Genomic DNA, 12,076 nt, shown 5'->3' with positions numbered 1-12,076 from the left:
TGGAAATACCAACCAGGATAAAATATATATTTTATCATATATATTATATATATATTTTTTTAAACTAAATGTGATCCAATCTACCGCAAGATTATACATAACAATTATATAATAACAAAAGCAGCTTTCGCAATCCTTTTTTAAAAAGAGAAAAATGAAAAAGAACATAATTACATGAGTGATATTTCAGATAGATAAAATAATACATATCAATATAGAAATGTGAAAAAACTAATATAATACATGAACTCTCTAACATATTCCGTGAACAAAATGTATAAAATATTTTAGTGTCATGTATATAAGGTCTATTCTGTTGGATATTTTCCACACAAATCGATTCGCGCGATGCATCGGAGACACATTGTTGCGTTCCGTGGTCCAAAGCGACAGACCGAAGTGGGACGATCCTAATGAATATGAAAGGAGGTTTCGTTGGGTCAGGTCAAGGAATAATGCGTCGTTTGACTTGCATACAGTCTCACGACAAAAGTCTCCATCTTTTCTTCGTAACGGCCTTTTCTTTTTCTTCGTTTTACACATTTCGGTATGTCGAGAGCGACGCAGGTCGAGATGATATAATGCCTATCCGTACTCGATTTTGTCCTCAATTTCATCAAACAGAATAACATACCGCGTTCGTTTTTCGTCGACTTAATTATTCAATGCGATAAAAACGCATTGCAAAAATACCGAATCTAATTATAACGTCAGATATGCGCTTGGTACTTGAATCATTATTATATATAAAATATTTGTGTGTGTGTATATATATACACAGAGAGAATTTTCTCTTAGAGTATATTATATAATATACATATTCATATTTTTGTTTTTATAAAATTATAAAGTTCCAAATAGATGCAATAATGATCACCTGATGAAACGAAAAATGAAATAGTAAATGCTCAAATAGCCTTCAATTCAGAGATAAAAAACAATTTCAATCCGTATAATTGTGCAATAAATGCATCTAATAATTCTTATTCAAGTTTACAAGTTTCCTTTTTTTTTTTTTAACATTGCGTGCACTCTGTATTTATACGGCAAATATTGTGCAGCACGCTATGTATGGTTGATGCGTCGTACGCAGATAACGCAATCCTGATATTAAGCGTGGGAAAGGATGTTACTATCAATCGCAAGCGCGCGAGTTATCGCAATCCTACGATGCAAAATCGAGACTGCACTGCCCGTGGCTATATATAGATCCGAGTTATCAATTATTGTATAATAATAGTTTAAAAAAAAAAGAATAAAATGATGAATTTACGAAGAAGGGAATAACAGTCATGTTGCGAGCAGTGGATACGTACAGATGTTGCTCCATATACGACTGTAATGAAATCGCTATCATAAAGCGCGAACACATGCTTTCTTCCAACCGATGCATCCTACATTTGCTCCGTTATTCTTTTTCGTATCGGATTAGAGGAGAGACATGTATTTTTTCGGAGGGAAATATAAATTTGCGAAGCAATGTTGCGATTGATCTGTTTAACAAACAATAAGTTTTTAAAACACGAAATAATTATAAATTCGCGCACAATGCTGTCGATCAAAGTCGTCTTTCTTGGACATGGAAAGAATGCGATATATGAATATATCGGTATAATAAGTATATAAGAAAAGTGATTTTTCAAGAAGCGAGTCGCGGCATACCGCACGCACATTTTTGCTGATAATAAAGGAATATCGCTTACAGTATGTCTCTCTCTCTCTCTCTCTCTCTCTCTCTCTCTCTCTCTCTCTCTCTCTCGCGACGTTATGAAACACACTCCGCTTACGCGGAGTTTCAGGTTAACACAGGCTGCTCTAATAGCGTGGCAGGCATATTGTACCTGCGTCAGTAGGAACATAATAATGTCCACGATGCCAGTGACGTAACCAAGTGGCCGCGAGCGCACTCACGTATACCAGAATACGTATTGTATATATGTAGGTATATGTACACGCGACGTCGAGTACCGCGATGTCCGTGGAGTTCAGGGTTCGATAAATAATCTGGATAAATAACAGCGGCTGTGTTGCGTCAGGTGAATTTCCAAGTTCGCCCGCTTTTTTTATTCGAGTCGACTCGCGACTTCGCGCCACGAGATAGAGAGAGGTTTTCAATATTGTGCAACGATACTCACACCCGAGAGAAAAACAGCTTTTATTCGACGAATGAGAACCGCAGCTTACAATTTCCGGCTTTGACTCGCATGACCCTTGCATTGTCGAATATCCTGTATATGTCAAGTGACTCGCGCGATCATGAATATATTTCATCCACAACGACAACTTATATACGCGATAATTTAATTCACCGAAGGTTTCAACATGGGTCCAAAAATGAAAATCAGCACTCCCAATATCTCCCTTAGAGTGAAGTATTCATCGCTAGTTATATACTAGCTAAAATAGATTTTTCGATTTTCCTTCCAACTTTCGGAAGATGACTCGAACGGTCGATTAGTTAACACGAATGAACGCAAATCTGTCCGAATCCTAACAAAAAAGGCACTCATCCCTGCACGCGGAGAAGCTGAATATAGGAAGATTATCAACAAACGTCGCGAATAACACACCGTCTCTGGTGTTTGATACTCAGAAGCTCAGCGAGTTCTTCGAGGTAAGAAGTCGTCATCGGAGACGATGTATAGTGTCAGCTCATCACCATACAACGGAGCACATGCAGCAAAAATAAGTGATAACTATGGCTTCTCTCGCCGACATCTCCATGTTTTATACTAGATGTTCTTGATCTTTGGTCAACGTGCGACATACGCGAGAGGAAAATTCTCTCCGTGAATGTTGATTACGACGAGAGACGATGCTATCGTGTTGTAATAAACGTTGCTGTTCATTTGCTTAAATGTTAATTCGCCTACTGCAAATCAAACTCTCTCGTAAATCTGCAAAAGAGCTAATATTACGAGCTAATATTACTATATACTAACATTCGTCGAAAATATACGTATAATATTAATCAAGTCTGTCCGCAACTATGTACATATCTTTAATGCTTATGTTTATTAATGTAAACGATATTAGCCGATTAGCTATCAGTTTTCGAAATAAAACAGTAAGAACGTGGTTTTTTATACCGCTATTGTAACGAAGACAAAAATGAATCATCTTTCATCGTGTTGACAAAATTGCTTAATCTTTGTATCGTACGCATTTCATTTGAATCGATAAATCTATTTTTTTTAACCAAGTTTAAAATTTATGTATACGCAATATAGCGAACATTTATTTTTTACGCGGATTGTATATCTATAATTAAGAAATTATACAAAAATATCGATCAGTTGCCACATATACCTTACGTCATTTAGAGACGATTTTTCCTCAACTGAGAACATCGAGAAAGATCATTATTTTTTGCATGTTCTATTTTATTGTAATTAAGCCTTGAATTAAAATTTTATTAAGGTAAATTCTACCTGAAATTAACCGAAGAATATGATTTTGTTAATATTTAGTTTCCACAAGACTATTTATTTTCAGTCGCTTACAACTTGGAAATTATTGGTGCCTCGGACTTTTTGGTTAAGGAAAAATCATCTCCAAATGATGTCTGAATACGGGACACCCTGTACGTATGTATATATATATATATATATATATATATATATATATATATATAATGCGAGAGGATTGAACCTTGAAATAAGAATTTTTTTATTTATATATTAATGCGTTATTCTCTTGGCAACTAAAAAAATTACTTAAAGTAAAGTTTAAAAATTACTTAAAGGAAACTTAAGTAAATCGATTGCGGAGTATGTTTCATATCTTTTCATCACATTTGCTATTTAAAAAAATTACACACACACTTATGCGTATACGCGCGCACACGTCATCGTGAAATCGAACGCGCTTTGAACTTAGATACTCGCGCATACGTGTACATGTCGAGACATATATGATAAGTGTACGCTTCGACTTTTATCGTTTACAAGTAACATTCTATTTTTTGCAACTAATACTGTCCACAACGTCGTACGAGTGTACAGGTAATCGCGCGTCGCGTTGGTTAAGTAATCATAGGTAAGCCTGTCCTTCGTGCATTATCTACCGATAACTCGGGAACATAGCTTAACGCGAAATAGGCGCAAATTCAACGTAGTTGATATTGCGGCCAAATGGAAATTAAAAAAAAAAAAAAAAAAAATACTGTCGATTGCACTCGCTTCGCGAAGTCTACCGCTAATTTTACTCTGTTTTTACAATTTATAAACTGTCTTAAAATGTATCGTAACGTAACGTTTGGTATTAAAATTTTTCCAAGAAATTTGCACGTTTTTATACTTTTAAAATGTATAGTTTTTTTTTTTTTAGAAACCGTGTTAAACATTTTACGTCTTTTCAGAATCGAGAGTCTTATATAATTTAAAAACTGGATTACACAACAATAAATGAATCTTAAATCTCGAATTCCGTCGTCAAACATTTTTATTGTAGTTATAAAACGTGTAGTGCAAATAAAATTGTAGTAAATATATTGTTGTAAAATTATATTTTTAACTTTTTAAAGATTTATAATCTTGAAGAAATTAAAACGTTATATTCGCGAAATTATCTACAATGATTAATATGAATAAATTTGATTAAAATTTGATTTTACAGGAAGAATCAATTATATAAATTTTTCGAGGATTGCATTTTTGAAATTCGCAAAACTTACGAAAAACGTACGCGTGCGCGCAATAAATTGCCTGGTCATCACTTTGCGCGCGAAAAAATGGCGCGATAGAAAAGTCGTGTTCTACTATAATTTTTAATGTAATTTTAAGATATGTATCCGAGACACACGCGCAAATTTATTATTTAACATTTTTTCCATGTGATAACAATTATTTTTTTCTCGATAAAAATAGAATGCTGCATTTGTACATATTTCTTGCTCATTTTTTTTTTTTTTTTTTTTTAGTAAAAAATGAACGAACAAAAAATCTTTCAGTATTCTTCCAAATATGAAAACTGTTTATTTTAATCGTTTTAGACTTAGTATACGCTAGATTAATTTATCTTATCGTAATTAGATAAGAATAATAATAATAGGTATATCTTTAAAATGATTGTTTCGATAAAACTCCACTCTGAAGAACAATTCTCTCTCTACATTAAGAGGAACGATTCTGAAAAAAACTTACTTGTGGATTGAAAATTGTCGCCGCATAGTCTTTCGAGATCCGCTTCTATGCTTCTTCAAAAAAAAAAAAAACTCACGAAATACCGACGTGCAAGGTTTCGAGCGATTTTGACGGAGAGCGAGTTTCGCAGCTAGACGATTTTTCGAGGAGGAAAAAAAACGTCCACGGGTTGCGGCAGCGCACGCCCAAGCACTCGCACATTGCGAGATGCGTGACGCGACGAATGAACGCGCTGGTCGACGAATGACTGTGTATGTTTCGACTATTTCACCTTCCATCGGCGCGACCCTACGCAGCTGGCGAAGGAGGAGGAGGAGACTAAGCGTGGAGGTTACGCGAAGCGGTGCAACGTAAGACTACGCGAGGATCCACGATCATATATGCAGTGTTTGCTGTTATCTAAAGAAAATTATATAGATGATCATCTAGATGAAACTATGGCATCTTATCTTTATACAGATGACAAAAATATGTATTAGCTATATCTGCGTCTTAGATGAAAACAAGTATTGTCTTTACTAAATTATCTAAGATAATGTTCAGATAATTTGATTGAAAATTATAAGAAATGCTGAAAATTTATAAATAAAAATATGAATATATTTTTATATTGCTATTTATAATTTACAGTTTTTTATAACTGTGTTTACATAAGCAGTCTTCAAAATTATTATCTAGAGAATTATCGCTAGATGAATCGCCATATAATTTTATTTCTTTTAGCTGGATATATTTAAAACAAAATCACCTTCATCTTATCTAAGATAAATTTACATATTTTTACCTCATCTTTATCTAGCTAATTTTTAAATCATCTATAAGCACAACACTGTATATATGTAATATGCAATGTTATGCTTATTGTTAGATAATTTTTAAATTAGCTGGATAAAGATGGAATAAAAATATGGAAATTTTTATCTTAGATGAGATAAGAGATGCTTTTGTTTTAAATGTATCTAGATAAAATTACAAAAAATGTAAATTATAAAAGGGATATAAAAATATAATATTTAAAGATAAGATGACGCCAAAATATCATCTAGATGATCATTTTATTTATAGATAACAGCAAACACTGAACACTGGACCACAAATTATGCTTCGCGAATACGTTTTCGAGAACATAAATTAATTTTTTCTTTTTTTATAGAAATGATAAAACGCACTGTAAAAAAATATGGAGAAGCTGTCGCGCGTATGTAAAATAATTGGACTATTTTATTATATATCTTTCCGTTATAATGTACATACTTATGAACGGACGACGTGTCGTACGTGCTGTTATATGAACGCAGGCGTCGACAGGACATTTTTATCAGCCCGTATGGTGCGGGCACAGCTGAAGGAAATGAGGAAACATTATAAAAGAGCCATAGTAATCGCTAGAATAAAATCGGTCGAGAAACCTTGGAGACTTTCCTAGTTTTTCCATTGAAGAAACGTGTATACTTGAAGCAAAAAAACGAATAGAAAAAAAAAATTAAAAATTAAAAAAGCAGACTAGTCATCGAGATATAAATGATGGATCGCACAAGGATAAAAAACACATGAAAAAATCACAAGTACATATACATACATATATTATGAATTCTCATATTCCTGAATTTTAATGCCTGACTAATTTTCCATTCGTAGCATCACCGTTAGTGATTTGTTGTTCTCGATACAGAACTATACATAGAACACCATTTCTGACAAAAAAGAGGAACAAAAAAGTAGACTCATAGACCGGAAGGAATTCAAATATACAATTGACACTGCTGCTATAATTGTAATGTGTAACTGTATTTTTTTTACTGACAGTGTTACATTGTAAGAATGACGTTCGAACAATGTTATTCTTCCGTTTACGTTTTCCCTTTGCGCTATAGTTCTTCTTTATATAATTACGTATCACGAAGATCTTGAAAAAAAAAGCGTCGTAATATTTGCAAAAATACAGCAATTTTCAATTAATTAGACTGCAAGTGTCGATTATCAAAACTAAATGCAATTAAACGCAGGAAGAAAAGAATACGCAGAAAAAATAAAATGCAATGTAAAAGATAAGTTGAAAAATAAACAGAGACAACGTTGAATTAAGGAAATACACATTACTAACCTTTAATAATTCTTTTGGGGACAAAATTTCCTATCTGCCGAACTTTATCGCTCAAATAGCACTTGGTTAACTTTTGTGCAAACTCTCTCTCGTTCGACCTGTATGTATAGCCGTTCGATGAGACAGTAGTCATAGTCACTATCGTGCTGAAAACTGAGCAACCCCAACTTGCTTATCATACTTTTGAGTGTTATCAACGACATGGAACTGTAGGGTGGCACAAACCGAGATCGATAGATTCAACCAATTTACGTTATTGTAACATCTAGGAGCCGCCTTCGTAATCTGATGTTCAAATCTCTCGGACTGATTCCGCCCCGAATGCATATATATTTGCGAGAAGTTTATAACTGACTGTTGAAGGAAAAATATAGTTTTCGAGGTATTTTAAAAGTGTGCTAAAATCATCCGAAATAATGTTTAATCGAAATATCTTTTATCATTTAAAAATAACATCTAAGAATTTTTCAGCGGGTGCCTCTGACGTCACAATCTAACATGGCGAGAGGATTTAGGAGCCTTAAACGTAAATTTTTTTCCCGAACAATATATCCCGTAATGTTCAACCTCCATTCAATCTGTATTTATAGCCACGCGATTGAGAGCGATGAGAGCGCATTTTACTTTAATGGTATATTATTTTTGGGGAGTATCCAACGCACAGTTTCTGTAACTCGTACAATAATATATATCTATATGTGTCGAGACAATATTTGACATTGGCAAGAAGCAAAATACCAAACGTGAAATTTCTATCCTTTAAACGATACGAGCGACGTATTAGATAACTTTTGATGCGTTAGTTGCAATATAGTTTTCAAGGACTGTTAAATCGCTGCACTCGCATATACATAACAACGCACAAACGATGAGTCATCGTGTCCTTTTGCTGTCTGCTTTCCATTTTTTGCCTTCTTTTATAGTTCGAAGGAATTAGAAAAACTAGCACATTGTCATCTCCCAGGTTTGTTTTAGCATTATTAATTGCGCGAAATATATATACAGTAGAAGATCTTGATAATTTTGACTCTGTTAATTCTGACATTCTTTCTCGCACATATATATTGTAATTCCACAGACACTAATATCACGTCTTCTCTATGTCATAATAGAAAAATCACGCGACGGCACGAGCAGAGAACAACTTCGTATGCACAATTGCATTTGCGTGAGTGCACGATGCAACTTGCACTGTGAAGATTATTACATACACATATACATATGTATATTACATTATCTAGTATATATATATATATATATGCATGATAAATATAATATATGCAATTGACGAAAAGAAGAAATATTCAAAGAACAAAAATGATTGCTGATTCATCGGGAAGAAAAAGTCGTATGAGAAATTTTCTCCCCGAAGAAATTTGTGACACATTCCACGCCAAGTCGGACCGATCCTTTGTTGATCCAAGATATGTAATAAAGAACACGAGAGCAGTGCGTTGCCTTATCTTTCGTTCTATCTAGACTAACGCAATTTACACATCCTACACAATTTTGAAAGGTTGAGGCATAAAACAAATTTCAAACAATGTGTCGAGAAGTTGACACAAAATGATATATATTTTTTCATAAATATATGTATATATATATTTTTCTTTTTAATTTTAATTTAATTAATTGTATTTTTTAATCAATTGTGTTATATATATATATTCTCATATGCAATGTGTATTTTCTCCGTCTCAAAACCCTTTTGATCTTTATCGAAATATTCCATTTCGTGCTGATTGTCATCAAATTGATATTCCAGCCAATTTTGTGGAGGAATATATGTATATTGAAAATACAAATAAAATATAAAACTATTGTTCCTACAAAACTAGTACGCGAAACAAAAGTCCCTTATCTAAACGCTGATAAAAAATGACTTTTGCTATTAACAACTATTATCGGTATCTGCCAGCTAATGCCAAACGGCAAGTTTTTGTTATCACAAGTGCGCTTTCGCGCACGCACGCACGCATATGCACGCACACAAATTATCGTTTGCGACTTAATGGGCGATAGCAATTTAGAGACGATGACTCGATTTCCTTTATATATAATTATTATAATGGAATGATGTAATAATAAATCATTGCGATAATATATTGCAACTCTTGAAATTTTGCGACTTAATAATTTGAGAAAAGAAAACCCAAAAGAAGGTGAGCTTATATACGACGACGCTAAGCGTTTATAGGTCACGTAATCGCAAACAGTTCTTATACTACATTCGAAAAGGTGATAACCAGTGTCGAACGTTCGCGAATAGCTACGCATAGAATAATACATAATACATATCCGCTTAGAAAAGAAACGGAACATGCTTTCATGTTTGTTAACATTCTTAATTTTTTCATTATTCAATATACAATATATAGGTACATTATTGTTTAACGAGTGATTAAGGGAAAAAAATGTGATTTCGATTATAAACATTTTCATCTTTCTCGTAAAAAGTCACGTCCGGTGCAAATATAATGAGCATTTTCCTTTTCTTTAGCAATTGTAATAAAAAGTATATTCAATATAGAATTTTGACTTACCGATTCTTTGGACTTTGCATTTATCTCGATAACAGTACTCTGCAACTCGATATTTTGTCGACGTAGGAGAGAAATCTATAAACAAATGCATAATTTTTAACACATAAAATCAAAGTACCATAAGACTGTAAAATTATATAGTAGTCTATATATAAGCATATTAATTTCTTTTCACGCGCGTTTCCTCATATACGTTAACAGTAACAACAATTTTGGCAAATATGACTGATAAATGACAATAAGCGCGAATTAAATACAATAAATTTAACGAAAACAAAAGAATCAAATCTCTAAAAATTTGGCGTAATAAAAAAAAAAAAAGAAAAATAAGGGAGAGATAGACTGTATATCGGATGGCAGAAAGTTACGAGATTTTTGGAATCGTTTACAACGGGAATAAAATGTTTATTTTTAGAAAATAAATCTCATCGCCGACTGAATTTGGGCTCTTAAAATAATCGCGAATCTCCGGCTTAAATATATTAGGAAGCACAATCAGGAGGAAGTCCGGTGGTGCGTCTTGGATACAGGACGTACGATGCGCGTTTACATTTGCCGTTCTTATCTCACGTTTGCATTGCGATAACGATCCCCACTTTTCAATCCCCGATGTGCTATCTTGTATGACCCCTTAGCCCCTAGGTACCTCCGAAACCCTCCATCCTTCGTTTCCCCTTCCCTACCATCCCTTCCGCCATGTTGTTTCGTCATAGATAGGTAGATGTAGGTATATATAGGTAAAAAAAAAAGATATATCAAATATTTCATCCTGATGCTTTTTAAAAACGAAAAGTATTATTTTGACAAATATAAATTTTTCAAAATTCATTTTCCGTTCTTTAAAATTTATTTGATATTTTTTACGATATATATCTATCACTGTTTTTAACAAAGATTAACAGATTTCAGATATGTGTGTCATATATGTTAACGGATAAGAGGTGAACGTGTTTGCTTTACACTTATTCACGATTATTAGGAAACGTGACATATGTTGAAATAATTTCTAATCACATGTAACCCCTTCGCTCATCTTTGAACAGACACATTACACATTTATAAAATATTTATTGAACAGAGACACTAGACATTTATAAAATATTTTATAAATATATATATATATTTATAAAATATTTTTTTGTATAAAATTGATAAAATAAATGCTCACCTCGGCATCTTTCGCATTGAGCAGATCTTGCAATTGACTGCACCTTTCGTTCGCTTCGTCCAAAGCTTGTGATCTTTCATCTGAAAATAGTCATTGTTATTAATTGAACGTATAATTGGAAAATTTTATAGATTATATCAATTGCAAGCATTCGTAAAAGTATTTCGAAAACTTGATTATATTATTATAAACTTGAAAAGTAAAATAAGAACAAAATTATTAGCACAATGTTATACAATTGTTATACAATTAGTAATTTTTCCATAAATATTATTCTTTTCCATAAAAGATATACAAAATTTCTATATAATATTATAATAATATTCAAAATAATAAATATATGTGGAATAAGATCGTGATGAATAATTACAAAGTTTATTAAAGCAACAGTATATATAATGTGTAAAGAAATAAAAATTAAAACATAATTTTTACAATTTTCGAATTTAAAATTATGTTTATAAATATAATACGATATATAATGTATATAACTACGATAGTTGAAAAAGATAAAATTTTACCGATTTTACAAACTATTCAGATTACTATGGGCATCTTCCGATGTACTGCAAGTACTGAAAATTTATAATATACGTAACATAAACTATATCGCTAAATAAGTTCCTCCAAAATAAAGCATAAGATGCCCTCTGGTGAGAAAATACAAAATAACAAGAAACAAAAAGTTGGTACGATCGGTAAGATAGAATCGGCCGTTAACGATCGGTAAAATAGAAACGTCACTTGACGTGACAACATCATAACCTGTCTCTTAACCGGATTTCTACATCTATGCGCCCACGAAAAGATCTAAATTTCAATATATGTATACGTACCTATTTCCTTAACGATACCATCGGATAAAACCTCTTTCGTGAAATTCGTAATCTGTCCCTTTAAATTCGACAGACTGGGTAGACTGTCTCCGAACCAGGCCATTTTACGTATCAGCAATCAACGTTGCTCGTATAATTATAATACAAATATACAACTGATTATCACTGATAATGATCATCGTACACACGACACATTACGACGATAAACTGGAATTCTACACGAAATACAAAAACATGCCAACACGTATTGTATGTACCACGTAGTACGCAAAATATATATA

At 32.8% G+C, this 12,076-nt stretch overlaps 1 protein-coding gene and 1 long non-coding RNA gene across 2 annotated transcripts in view; one reads left to right on the top strand and one right to left on the bottom strand.

Moving 5' to 3' along the window:
* The window catches only part of LOC114938679 (uncharacterized), a 21,173-nt gene extending 9,097 nt beyond the window's left edge, over positions 1 to 12,076 (bottom strand). Inside the window, exons 1-3 of the mRNA XM_029312701.2 lie at positions 11,796 to 12,076; positions 10,960 to 11,039; positions 9,792 to 9,866 (exon numbers count right to left, since the gene is read on the bottom strand). Coding sequence (XP_029168534.1) covers positions 9,792 to 9,866; positions 10,960 to 11,039; positions 11,796 to 11,898 — 258 coding nt within the window. The 5' untranslated portion in view covers positions 11,899 to 12,076. The remainder of the gene's footprint in view (positions 1 to 9,791; positions 9,867 to 10,959; positions 11,040 to 11,795) is intronic.
* LOC146721422 (uncharacterized) lies at positions 5,010 to 7,602 on the top strand. Its single transcript, XR_014925664.1, has 3 exons — positions 5,010 to 5,494; positions 6,298 to 6,709; positions 6,783 to 7,602. It is a non-coding gene; the product is annotated as an uncharacterized LOC146721422 (long non-coding RNA).

The sequence above is a fragment of the Nylanderia fulva genome, unplaced genomic scaffold (genome assembly GCF_048542155.1).
Source record: "Nylanderia fulva isolate GAGA-0341 unplaced genomic scaffold, ASM4854215v1 Scaffold48, whole genome shotgun sequence".
NCBI classification, from domain to species: domain Eukaryota; kingdom Metazoa; phylum Arthropoda; class Insecta; order Hymenoptera; family Formicidae; genus Nylanderia; species Nylanderia fulva.
Note: the sequence above shows the minus strand (reverse complement) of the source record. Positions and strands in the feature narration are given on the sequence as shown.